This window comes from Myxocyprinus asiaticus, chromosome 8 (assembly GCF_019703515.2).
Source record: "Myxocyprinus asiaticus isolate MX2 ecotype Aquarium Trade chromosome 8, UBuf_Myxa_2, whole genome shotgun sequence".
In the NCBI taxonomy this organism is placed as follows: Eukaryota; Metazoa; Chordata; class Actinopteri; order Cypriniformes; family Catostomidae; genus Myxocyprinus; species Myxocyprinus asiaticus.
This window is the reverse complement of record NC_059351.1, coordinates 1,376,032-1,389,652: the sequence shown is the minus strand read 5'-3', so window position 1 is coordinate 1,389,652 and position 13,621 is coordinate 1,376,032. Positions and strand designations below refer to the sequence as shown.

Below are 13,621 nucleotides of genomic sequence, written 5' to 3'. Positions count from 1 at the left end.
GGGATAGTTCACCCAAAAATGAAAATTCTCTCATTATTTACTCACCCTCATGCCATCCCAGATGTGTATGACTTTCTTTCTTCTGCAGAACTCAAATGAGGATTTTTAGAAAAATATCTCAACTCTGTAGGTCCATACAATTCAAGTGAATGGGTGCCGAAGTTTAGATGCTCCAAAAAGCACAAAACTACGACTCCACTGGTTAAATCAATGTTTTCAAAAGCTATATAATAGGTGTGGATGAGAAACAGATCAATATTTAAGTCCTTTATTACTTTAAATTCTCCTCTCTGCTCAGTCAATCTCCACTTTAACTTTCACTTCCACATTCTTCTTCTTGTGTTTTTGGTGATTCACATTCTTCATGCATATCACCCCCTACTGGGAAGGGAGAAGAATTTATAGCAAAAAAGTATTTAAATACTGATCTGTTTTTCATCCACACCTATCATATCACTTCAGAAGACATGGATTAAACCACTGGAGTTGTATGGATTACTTTTATGATGTCTTTATGTGCTTTTTGGAGCTTTAAAATTCTGGTCACCATTCACTTGCATTGTATGGACCTACAGAGCTGGAATATTCTTCTAAAAATCTTTATTTGTGTTCTGCAGAAGAAAGAAAGTCATACACATCTGGGATGGCATGAGAGTGAGTAAATGATGAGAGAATTTTCCTTTTGGGTGAACTATCCCTTTAAAAGTGGAGACAAAACAGATCCTAATAACTACACAGGAATCTGTGTGACCAGTAACTTGGGAAAAATTTTCTCTTCGGTAACACTTTATTTTGATGGTCCCAAATAGATATTTAACTGACTATAAGTGAGTTATCAACTGGCTTGCTATAGCTAGTAAACAGTGTTTCAACAAACATTCAGTAGACTTTCAGTAGCCTGTATATAGATCTCTATTAATGGCGTACTTATACTATTGTTGAGAATATCAGTTCATTAAAAGGTCATTAATAGAGATCTATATACAGGCTACTGAAAGTCTACTGAATGTTTGTTGAAACACTGTTTACTAGCTATAGCAAGCCAGTTGATAACTCACTTATAGTCAGTTAAATATCTATTTGGGACCATCAAAATAAAGTGTTACCTTCTCTTCTATTATCAACTCACAAGTTTCAACTTTCATTAAATAACATAAATTCATCAGCAAATGTCAGATTGGCTTTGTCCCTGAACATCAAACCACTGATCATATATATATATATATATATATATATATATATATATATATATACACTACACACATTAATTAACAACCATGTACACCAAAAAAACAAACAAAAAACAAAACAAAAGAAAGAGGGCAAAATATTTGCATCCTTCGTAGATTTCAAGAAGGCTTTTGACTCCATTTGGCGTAAAGGGTTATTATACAAAATAATTCAATGTGGCATGCATGGGGGTAAGGTATATGACATACTTAAAAATATGTACACCCAAAATAAATGTGTAGTAAAAATTGGACAGAAAAGAACAGAACACTTTTCGCAACATCGAGGGGTCAGACAAGACTGCTGCCTCAGCCCGACTTTATTTAACATTTATATTAATGAATTAGCAGACCTGCTGGACAGATCCGCCAGTCCAGGACTAGAACTACAGGACACGGAAGTCAAATATTTACTGTACACTGATGACTCCAAAACAGCCTGGATATCCTGAATCAGTTCTGCCAAGATTGGGCCCAAGAAATAAATATCCAAAAAGCTATAATTAAGATATTTCAGAAAGAAAAAAAAAAACAAAACAAGAAATCTGGAACAAAATGTTTACTTTAAATGATGTAATACTTCAACACACCTCACAATATGGTTATCTCGGCCTGGTTTAAACCCCCTCTGGAAATTTTATATAGCAATTAAAACTCTACTTACAAAGGCCCACAGGGCAATGCATGCAATAAAAATGAAATGATTCAAAATAAACATTCCAATCAAAATTTGGACAAAGGTATTTGATAGCATCATACTACCCATTGCCTTAAATGGAAGCGAGGTCTGGTTCCCACCAAGTATTTACAGCTATAACACTTGGGACAAACATCCTATAGAAGGTCTTCACATTGAATTCTGCAGAGGTGTCCTTCAAGTCAACAGAAAGACACCTAACAACATAAATAGGGTAGAATTAGGGCATCTACCCCTCAACTTAATTATTAAAAAAAGAGTGTTTAAATTCCAGTTCTAAAGATACCCTTCATTAAGCACTGAAGACACACAAACTGAATCCACAGAAAAGTCCTCTCTGCCTACTAGTGTCAGAACTCACAAGCAAAGCTCCCAAAATCACTGCCTCCAAAAAACATATACGAATAAAAGAAATAATGAATCTCAAAACTGATACATACATAGAACTTTGGAATGAATGAACAGAAACCCAAAGTCGTCAAAAATGTTACCTTCAACTCAGCAGAGGGTAGAGCTGAATATCTGTTCTTGGTCAGAAATGTCAAACACAGACAAATATTAACTAAATACACACTTGGTGACCACCAACTGGCTATTGAAATAGGAAGGCATAATAAGACATGACGACCTAAAGAGGAGCGAATGTGTTGCCACTGTACATCAGGTGAAGCTGAGACAGATATGCACTTCCTCCTTCACTGCCAAAAGTACTCACACATGAGAGATTCAATGTGCACAAAATTACAGCAGCTCATCCCTGAAAATGACAAACTGAAAATCTTACTTGGTGAAAGACCCACTTCCTCTTTAGTAGCTGATCATTTTAATAAATGCCACAAACTAGGAGATGTAACGTGAACACAAATGCAACACCTGTTTCAGTAGTTTAGCAAATTGTTAATATTATTGTACAACTATACTATATATACTGAGCACAATTACATTATACTGTATGCATTTGTTTTCCTACTCACCTTTCTTGTTTCATGATATTGTTCTGTCTTATCATTATTTATCTAGATAATGTGTAATTTGTCAAGTTTACATTGTACATTCATGGTGCTAACAAGCTAACACAATATACGTAGCCTTAGTATGCCTCAATCACACTCTGTTATTGTAATTTATGATGAACCTGTTATTACTGCACAGATAGGGTGTATAACTAAGTGTTAATGGGCAAAATACAGACAAAAGAATGATGATAGGCATACCTTAATACGGCAGATGTGAGAATAGTTTTCGGCTGCAGATGGTGCAAGGAGTTTTTGAGTAGACTAATTAACCAAAAAAATATATCGCATCACATGATCTTGGAAAATGTCTCTCATACAGGTAAGTTTGCACCAGCTCACTAATACTGTAACTCTGCACGCTGGTGTGTTCATGTTGACTGACCATAACTGACTGAAGAGTGTAAACAGAATTAGCTATCGGCCTCAAAGTTGGTGGAGCTCCAGGTCTAACCTACCGATGACATGGACCAATGGGAGCAAGAAGGTGATAAGAAGCTGGAAAGAAGTTTTCCTGAAAGTTTGCCCAGCTGAGCTCTTACAAACCACCCAAATGAACTCAAAAACACCTTAGTTTTGGCCAGATTTTGTGCTAAATGACACCACACCCGTTCGTTCTTCAATTTCGTAGGAAGTATGCAGGGGCATTTAGCATCTGCCAGCAGGAGGTAGTAATCCCTTGCCTGCTGGGACTCCCTGCTTAGTTAATGGTTCCAGCTACAGGGAAAAAAAGGATCCAACATGACAGAAAAAATCATTCTGTCACCGTGGCATGCTCTTGTGTTCTCTTCAAGTGACCAGTGAGCTTCTTCTTTTACTGAAGAACTGACAAGATGTCAAGCTGATCTGAATGCTTTCATTACAAACGCTGACTGTAATCTATAGTGATTCTCTTACCAAGTGTTTTTCCACACTAAAATAACTAATGAAATCACAAAGTAGAGGCACAACATTGAACAGAATTTCTTCACTCACTGAAAGCTGCATATGGTCAAATGTTTCTACAGCAAGCCTCGAGGGGATAAACACACAATCACATGTTTTCACAAGGAGAAGTCACTTCACGAATCACATCCTAAATCACTCTATTACAATTGTTTATGCTTACGCGGTACTCCTGTTCAGCAAACTCCATGTAACAGGGAATTAGAGAGAGTGAGTTGCGGTGAGTTGGTATGTTTGTCACCCCTCCACCATTCTTAATCGGCAAGTGTGTCATACCTCCGACTGAAGTGAGCGAGTGTAACACAGCAAATGTGTTTGGAGTCCTCCACGTTTGTTTTTCAGTATTAAAGTTAACAATTTATCGATAATTTTCTTGACAATCAATTATGAAAATGTCTAACAAAATGGACATCCCTAAACAGATAGAGCCAGCAAGAAGGCCCTGCTCACTCATGGAGAAAGCAAAGTCCCGTTACCATAGTTACTCATACATTCCTATAAGAATAGCGAGGATAAATATCCGATACATTTGGCTATTTTAACATAAAAAACAAGACGAAAAAATTAGACAAATATATATATATATATATATATATATATATATATATATATATATATATATAGAAGCATATATAGAATATAGAAGCCGAAAGAAGATCGAGCCATACAGTCCAGCAGTCTCAGAACAGAAGTTTACATTTACAAATTTCACATTGCTGTTTTGTTCAATTCGATTGGTATCAAAACATTTAACTGCTTTGTTACATGCTTTGTTTATCATCATCAACACTTTTATTTATATCTTTTAATATGATAATTAAAGTGTTTTATACACACATTAATGATATTTTGAAATTATTGTGCACATAAAATAGCCCAAATTTAAAAGGTGAAAAATGGCTGACACGATATGAATGGAAGATGGACCTTTAATTATATTTTTATAACAATTTATAGCCTCAGCGGACAATGCAAGTAGGATTAAACTTTTGTAAGGTTAAAATAGTGGGCCTAAAATAAAACTGTAAATAAAAAAACAAAGAAGTTAATGATAGAGATGAAAACAAATTAAGGTCAAAATATGCAGTAATATGCAATATACTGTAACAACAATTAATCCTTCAATCATAAGCAGATTTCCTAATCGTTTCTACTTAATAAGCAGTTTATTTGGCAGTAAATACCGTGCTAATGGAGATGCGTAAACTTTCATAACCAGTACTCTGTACCTAAGCATTTTACCACAACTTTATCTTTTTAATTAAACACTTTGCCAAACCGAATGGTAAGCACAATATCCCCTGAGAAGTTTGATTCATTAAAGCACCAATATAAGCAGCACTCCACTCCGATCATGTCATGTTTTTTCAGGTATCTTATTCTCCAGTGTTAATTTATCATTATGTCTCTGTTAGAACCGCTGTTGGGATGATATGATGATCGACACCGGATTAAGGTGCGTTTCCCAAATGCATCGTTAGCCAACAATGGTCGCAAGTTCCATCGTTACCAACGCAGTTCAACGATTTGGTGTTTCCTGAAACCGTAGTTCCAACGAACATTCGCAAACAGCGTAAGTTGTGTGGTTGAAACTACAGCTTTCCACCTTGGTTAAAAGCATAGTTTCTTATTAGTTTGCTGTGTACACATTACGCTGAGGCTTCTGTATCTTTCATTCCATACATCATTCATTCTGTCAAGACTTTGACCACATTTACATGTGTTAAAGAAAACGATTTATTACAGGGTTTTGCAGTGGCATTCTAAAACGTCAAGTAAACACGAGTGCGGCCGTTTAAGGGATTAAAGAGAAAGCGTTTTATCTCACACGGTTTCTGTCGAAGAACACGGCTTTTATGTGTTTATGTTAATGCATAACTGGTGTTAATATGTTTTTGAAGAGTGTGCATGTGTGTATATGCTCAAGTGTGTCAGGGGAACATTGAAGTCTAATGTAGAGTGAAACCCCACTATTGCAGCGTAATGCATCTGTCGCATTACAAAGTGCATGCCGCTTTCATGTCTTTAGTAGCTTTCTCACATTAAACCGCTTTCTGGTGTATGTGTAAATGAGCTATTATAATTTAATATTTGTGGGAGTTATTACTTCACCCCCTGAGTAACATCATTAACGACAGCTCAACCAACTTGGTTCGAACGATGCATGTGCAACGTAGTTACTATGTTTTCAGGATACAGTTGTGATTAGCCAGGTATTTTCTTCAACGATGCATCATACGTTGCACTGGTGTACGGGAAACACACCTCTGAATGTTTCCCATACACACACACAAAAAAAAACATATCCAGCATGTAGCCAATTGCAGCCACAGCACTCTTCTTTTGGCTTCTCTATTTGTCATTTGGAAGGCGATAAAAAATCAGTTCCAGGTTTTTTAACTTTGTCTGAACAGCTTTTTGTCATGTTTTTGAAATTGTAAAAAATAGCCCACTGGCTACCACTCCTGGAGTTTGCTCCAGAGTTCGAATCCCAGGGCGTGCTGAGTGACTCCAGCCAGTTCTCCTAAGCAACCAAATTGGCCCGGTTGCTAGGGAGGGTAGAGTCACATGGGGTAACCTCCTTGTGATCGCTATAATGTGGTTCGTTCTCGGTGGGGCACGTGGTGAGTTGAGCATGGTTGCTGCGGTGGATGGCGTGAAGCCTCCACACGCGCTATGTCTTCGTGGCAACACGCTCAACAAGCCACGTGATAAGATGCGCGGGTTGACGATCTCAGATGCTGTGGCAACTGGGATTCGTCCTCCGCCACCCGGATTGAGGCGAATCACTACGTGACCACGAGGACTTAAAAGCACATTGGGAATTGGGCATTCCAAATTGGGAGAAAATTGGCCAAATTTATTGAATAGCGCTCCCCGTTTTTCTCATAGGAATAAGTGAGTAACTGTGGTAACAGCACATCAATTTCCCCCACACTAAACCACGCCCCCAGTGTGTGACACATTGCTGACTGTATCTATAGGGTTTGTTCAAAGATGGGGGGTGAGAGCTATTTAAAATTGAGCTTTCTAACAAAGCTAAAAAAAAAAAAAATTTGTGCTCAAGCACAAGCTTCAACATTTTATCTGACCCTTTAAAATGACCCGTTGGTATAACCTAACCTAATTCTGGTTGATTTAAATTTCTTTTGAATTCAGACTTGGAAAAAAGAATTACCACATGAGGCTCACTGTATAGGTTTCCTGACAAGGAAAACAGAAAAATTAATGTGAGAAACATGAATAAAAAGAACTGTGTTACATGCATCAGTAAAATACAGAAAATCAAGCAGAAAACAGGAGGTCAAACAGAGCAGTAGGAAATATTTATTAAAAGGAAGGCTCAAGAAGTGCAATAGTTTAGACATAACAAGACAAAAGGAAACCAGAGAGAAAGTAACAAAGTTCAGAATGCTATTACAAATGAATGTGCTTGGAGTGTTCAGTACAGGACAGACAACTATTGTGCTCTGTAACTAAACAGCAGTGTCTGCTAAACAGTGATACAATGCAGATGTTTAATTTGCAAAGTATGTAATAATAATGAAATGAAAAGTTTTCTGAATTACATCTTAACGTGAATTGACTCGAGATGCCCAAGAGAAAACACAGACAAGAAAAATACAACTGAATGTCAGAAAACCATTTTGCAGCAGAACCGCTAAAAGTTTATTCTAACCCACCAACAACTGATTTGGAAGGAGGTCTAAAGGAGCTACAAGTACAAAGCAGCACAATCCAAATGGAAATCTTGTATGTTGATCTGAAACTATGGCCAAAACCCAGCATCTAATGCTTTAAATACCAAACATTTGATTTGTGCATTTCTGACCAGGCAACAAGGATTGCACATAACATAAGTTTACATTCCTTTCAAACAATGATAATATCAAACACAAAGAATATGTTTCATATAAAACATATTGTGTTTTGGTAGAAACTTCTAATTTCAAGAATGGGAACATTGAGGAACAACAACCATTTATCACAGTCTCTAAAAAAATGCAGAGAAATGTAATAGCAGATAAGATAAGATTTAATTATATATTTTTACAGGGCACACCTTTTTGATGTTCTTCAAGGTATCTGCTGCAAACATATAAAAACAAGTTTATCTTTATAATGATTCAAAAGAATGTAAGGTAGGGTGATCCAAACTATGCAAAATATTCTTTGCTATATGATCAAATCAGTTTATGCTATATGGTAGAACTGTTATATAATGAAAGAAATTCTTATCTTGTGTATTTTAAAGAAGAATCGTTAATTAAGCTAACCAATTAATGTTGCATAATTACTGGTTTCCATTGCTTGCCTCCAGAGGCTGACTTTTTGGCTGAAAACTTTGGTCTTGGAGCCATTGGCAATGCAAACTGTGAAATATTTTCATTATTCATGGAGAAATAAGAAGGGGATATCACACAGACATTGTCCCTAGTGCTAGCAAGAGGCAGGCAGGTGTCGGAGAGCCCTTTGATTTTAACGCCATCACGCATGGCAAGTGGAGCTAGAAGTTTCCCATTTGATTGCTGTAGAGCACTGCCAGCCACATTTGATGCAGACTGACGGACAAAGGGGTATGGAACACTTACCTGTCCAGTGGCTTTAGAAGGATTTTGTTTAACTGGCTGAGAACTTTTGGAGAAAAGGTTTTGGGAGGGAGAGGCCATTGTAGATTGCTCAAAAGAGGGGGGTTGGGCCTGCAAATTTGTAGGGGAGTGGGTGGAAGAAGGACACAACATAAGGCTTGTTTCTTTAGCCTCTAGGTTGGAGTTGTAGGTGAAAAGTGAAGAATCCAGCTGATAAGGCTGGTGTTTCATGACATCAAGAACATTGAGATGTTTGGGTGGTTGTTTGTTTTTCTCCTCGGTTGCTTTAGGCTTAATTTTTGGGCTGGTTGAAGAAGGAGGCTGTTTAACAGCTGCAAGGGGATAAAAGGGGGACACAATAGGATTGTATGACACTGGAGGTGGGGCACGGACATTGGGAGAGTATTTCCAGGTGCTTGGCATTGAAAGTGATGGTGATGGGTATCTGGCCTTGTTCGCTCTCACAGTCTCGTCATCCACAACAAATTTTTCCATACGGGACTGTCTCCGGGCAAACAGTTCAGCTCCTTTGCCTTTAAGGTTCAGCCCCTCAGAAGCACCTGCATCTGATGCATGTGCTTTAGGAGAAGCTGGGGGAGCCTTAGATGTATGAAAGCATGAGCTCCTGTGCTGGGGTGGACAGGAAGCAACAGATTTGCCGTCATTTTGTGACTTAGTCCATAATGTTTTAGTTTGGGAAGGACCAGCATCGAGTGAGTCTGGTGTATCAGTACTCACTTGTGTTGGATGTGGTTTTGGAGATTGATGTAGAGCTGGTGGGTGGGTTGGAGCCCAAACAGGCAATGCTTGATGTGGTAGTGGCTGAGATGACAATGAGGCCCAGGCTTTTCCAGAAGGCTGTGGCTGTGATGGACTTTTTGGGGATGCTGCCTGCACTTTGGTGTGCACAATAGCAGGGACTGAACTTGATGTTGGAAGGGAATTACGAAACTCACAACCTTCTGCAGACCACGGAGGGTGAGCTGGGTTGATGACAGGTTTGGGTAGGACAGGTGGAGGGTTTTTCTGTTTGACTGTTGGAACTTGCATGAAATTGCATGCTTCAGCACCCAGACTGAGAAAGTCCTCTTCTGGACCAAACTCTATTATGAACCTCTGATCACCTTTCTTTTGAAAAGGGGTCATCTCTTTCAAGTCTGTCTTGTTTGCTCCTCTCCTTTTAGTTTCAGGCAGGATCCCTGTCTTAATTGCAGGTATAGCAATACGTTCATCACGTGAAGCAATGATGTCTGTTGTGGGGGACCAAACCTGTGGAGTTGTGTTTACTGGAACAGGAACCTTAAATATGTTTTCAGGTTTCTTAGGTGCTGGATGTGAGACACCTCTGACTGGCAAAAAAGTTTCTGAGCCTTGATCATGACCACCTAGGAAAGGCTTAGCAGTTCTGTTGGGTACAATGGGTCTGGGAACACCTGAACTGTGGAATGGATCCAAACCATTCATACCATTTGCTGACTGTGGCAACATCTGTTGCTGATATGGCTGCTCTTGATACGGCTGTTGTTTTCTAACAAAGACTTCTTGTGGTGCTGGTTTACTTTCTTCTTGTGGAGCAGGCTTTGCAATTTCAACTTCAGATTCCAGAAATGCATGCACTGCTGTACCTTTTTGTGTCATTTCCTCTTGTTCTGCAGAAAGATCATCCATCCTTTGGCGCCTCTTTGCAAACATCAAGACTCCTTTGCCTTTTGTCTGTGGGAGATGCTCCATTGTTTCCAAGTTTCACTCTGCTGGTACTCTGCTTGTCTAGAAACCCTGTTGTAATTGAATCTCAAAGCACTACCTTTGTTCAGAGCAATAACAAAGCAGTCTTCTTCAAAGTCAGAATCTCTTGTTGCAGAGACAGAGAATCTTAAGTCTTCACTTTGTAGTCTACAATCGTATTTTTATTCTGAAATTGTATGTCCTGTACCGTAGCTAGCAAGTGTGAACTTCCTGGCCCTTTGTCAACACTTCTTGAATATCAACACCCCCTTGCTTTTGGAGTTTGAAGCAGCAGTCAAAAGCAAAGCGATATGTTTACATTTAGACTTGGCTTCTTTCAGATGTTTCTCAAGCAGTCCCTCACTTCATCTTAGTTCTGTGAGAGAGAATTCAGGAAAGGGAAATAGAGGAAATGGCTTGAAGAGCATGATATAGTATAATCATGGCATTATTAATATTCAAATTATTCAGAAATTTGCTAGATTCATGTTTGATGTATTTGTAATTCAACATAGGAATATTGTGCATTTAGTCTAACAGTTTGCATAGGTTATCTTCTAATTAACACAGTTAATGCATTTTCTCTGTGTTATTATGAGTATTATGAGTAACAAAGTATTTATGAAATTAAGTGCTATTAAGTATTTTGATATTGAATAATTTAGGATATGTCTTCTTAAAATACAGTCTAGACAACAACATTGTTATTACTACTAACACACTGTCACTTTCAGTACATTTCTCAATAAATTCTTCAAAACATCAAAACTTTGCCACAAAAGCCTCAGCACAGAGTTCTCTTAAACTGCTTAAACTTTAACCTTCTTTAATAATTTCACTAATCATATACATTAATATTGAAATAACTGTTTGCTGTATCCAAATAAAATACTATTGAAAAGCTAAACACTATCAGCTATCACAATACAGTTGTTTATATTATAAATACCTCACTGATAAATTGAAGCATATTAAAGTTATTAAAATATAAACTTTTAATAAGATAATTCTTTAGAAGCCTTTAGAAGCAGTGAGAAATACGCATGGGAGAATCCTCTAAGCTATCCAGGAGAAAATAAGCACACACTTACACTTAAATCCAGGCAGTCTACTATTTTATCTTCATGTCTCTGAAAGAAAAAGGAAAAGAAAATGTTATTTTCTCATGCTTACTCGTGGCTTACTAACAGTCCAATGCACCCCAACTTACTAAAGGCTTTTTTTAGACGAACAAACATTGCAAGAGGTCATAAAACCCTTTGGCTAAAGTGGGAATCTGCACAAACTGTGTCAGTGCTAACTATGGTGGTGTGGCAGGACTGTGAAGGGAATGAGTGAGCAGGTTATAGAGAACGTGTGGGGGGGGGGGGGGGTTACAAGGACTTTTTTAGGTTATAAACTAGTAATTACAAGGGTATTATGTTATAAATGTGGTTTATGAGGACATTTCTAGTGTCCCCATAATTCAAATCACTTAAAAAACATACTAAATGATGTTTTATTGAAAATGTAAAAATGCAGAAAGTTTTTTGTGAGGGTTAGGTTTAGGGGTAGGGTTAGGGTTAGGGGATAGAATCTATAGTTTGTACAGTATAAAAATCATTATGTATATGGAGAGTCCTCATAATGATAGCTGCACCAACATGTGTGTGTGTGTGTGTGTGTGTGTGTGTGTGTGTGTGAGAGAGAGAGAGAGAGAGAGAGAGAGAGAGAGAGAGAGAGAGAGAGGTGGCGTTCACTATTCAACTGAGTCAGGGCTTCACGCCAAGGGATCGTATGACAAATCTCTACTGACATATGCTGGTGCCTGTCAAACCAGTGTCCTGTGGACTATTGCAGGGACACACTATTATTTAGGTAGTTCTTAAATGCTGTTTTTAAGGTTTTCCTCATCCATCCCAAATCATTACCAGTATTGACCAATGATGAGCAATTTAAGATAAAAAAGCAAAACTAACTTCTGATCTAAAGTAACTTTCAGTAGCTTCTTTTAATAGCACATTAGGGACCAGGGGCAGTATCACTAGGGGTTTTAGTATGCATGACGACTTGAGTTAAGATCTATAAATAGTATATTTAACTTGTCAAATCTTAAGTCTTAAAATAGGAAGTTTCTGTAATACAGTTACAGCTCCAGACCAAACAATTAACAATCCTTGAGTGTTGAGTGTTTCAATTTGTCGAGGATATTTTGTGTACGTATACATCATGCCAACAACAGGAAATGCTAATCAAGAGGATACATTGCCTAGTAAAGCAAGGGAAGGCCAAAACCCCTTTCCAGGTTATTTCTGTCCAGGTACTCTACTCTAAGTGGTAAGACATGCCCATGCAAGCAAATACTTTACAAAACAGAAAGATAATTGCATCAAAGAAGCATATGTGTTCTTATTTATACAGTATAAACATATATGGTAATATGTATTTCAGAATGGGTATTCCAATCTATTTTTTTTTTTCTCTCATTAGAAATTAAATATATAGAGAGAAATATATAGGCCTAGAACATAACAACAAAATATAAACCCTAAGAGGAGAGGCAAGGTGAAGAAATAGCAAAATAGAGAGAGAAAAATACTTAAATAAAAGGAGAATCACTGGAGAACAGAATTGGAGTAGGTTTGTCTTACGTGCATGTCTTGCTTGGTGTCTGCTAGGTCTGGTCAGTTTAGACAAGGAAGCAGCACCCCACCACTCTGCCTGCTCAGCACCCTGGGCTTGAATTCCACCCAACACACTTTATACATGAGGTCCCACACAATTCTCTCCTCCTTCTCCCCTTCCTCTTTCTCCACCTACTAAGGAGTCAAAACATTCCTGCTTCAAGTTCTCTCTGGGTTTTGGTGAGGTAACATCAGAAGAAGACATGTGGCTGGAAACAGAATAATGACTCATTTTGGAAGGGCTGTAGTCCACTTGATTCTGTGTCATGCTCAGAACTGGGGAGACAGGTGCTTTGAGAAGGGTTGAAAATCCAGATCAGACTGTTCAAAGCAGGAATGGGAGTTGCTTCCAGGTTGCTCTCTGATCAGAATCATGACAAACCACCTTGTCAGTGAACCATCCTGTAAGTGACCACAGAGAGACTCGCTTGATTGGTAGGGTTCTCGATACTAGAAAAGGGCAGAGTGAATGCCATTGTGTGGGCCAGTTCAAACCAGGGTCAATCCGAATCCTCAATTGGGCCACATTTAAATTTTGAGATTTTTTTGTCTTACTGGGGAAATCTGTACACAAAAAGGTATGCTACTTTCAATCTATTAATTCCTGGTAACTGAGATACACATGGATATTCAATAAGCAATATCTAGATAGAAGATATGTGTGTTCGAGTTCAAGGGTGCTTCTTATTTCCTTGCATCCTTTCCTCGATTCCTACAGTAGCTCCTCATGCATAAGAGGATGCAAGGAATGGAAACAAGG

The 13,621-nt window shown here is 38.1% G+C and overlaps 1 protein-coding gene across 1 annotated transcript; it reads right to left on the bottom strand.

Annotated features, from left to right (window-relative positions):
* Positions 1-7,203: 7,203 nt before the first annotated feature.
* Positions 7,204-12,919, bottom strand: synpo2b (synaptopodin 2b). Its single transcript, XM_051705037.1, has 3 exons — positions 12,829-12,919; positions 11,290-11,328; positions 7,204-10,574 (listed from the first exon to the last, which is right to left on the bottom strand). The coding sequence occupies exon 3, from the start codon at positions 10,202-10,204 to the stop codon at positions 8,165-8,167; it is 2,040 nt and encodes a 679-aa protein (XP_051560997.1). The 5' UTR covers positions 10,205-10,574; positions 11,290-11,328; positions 12,829-12,919; the 3' UTR covers positions 7,204-8,164.
* Between the last annotated feature and the right edge of the window lie 702 nt (positions 12,920-13,621).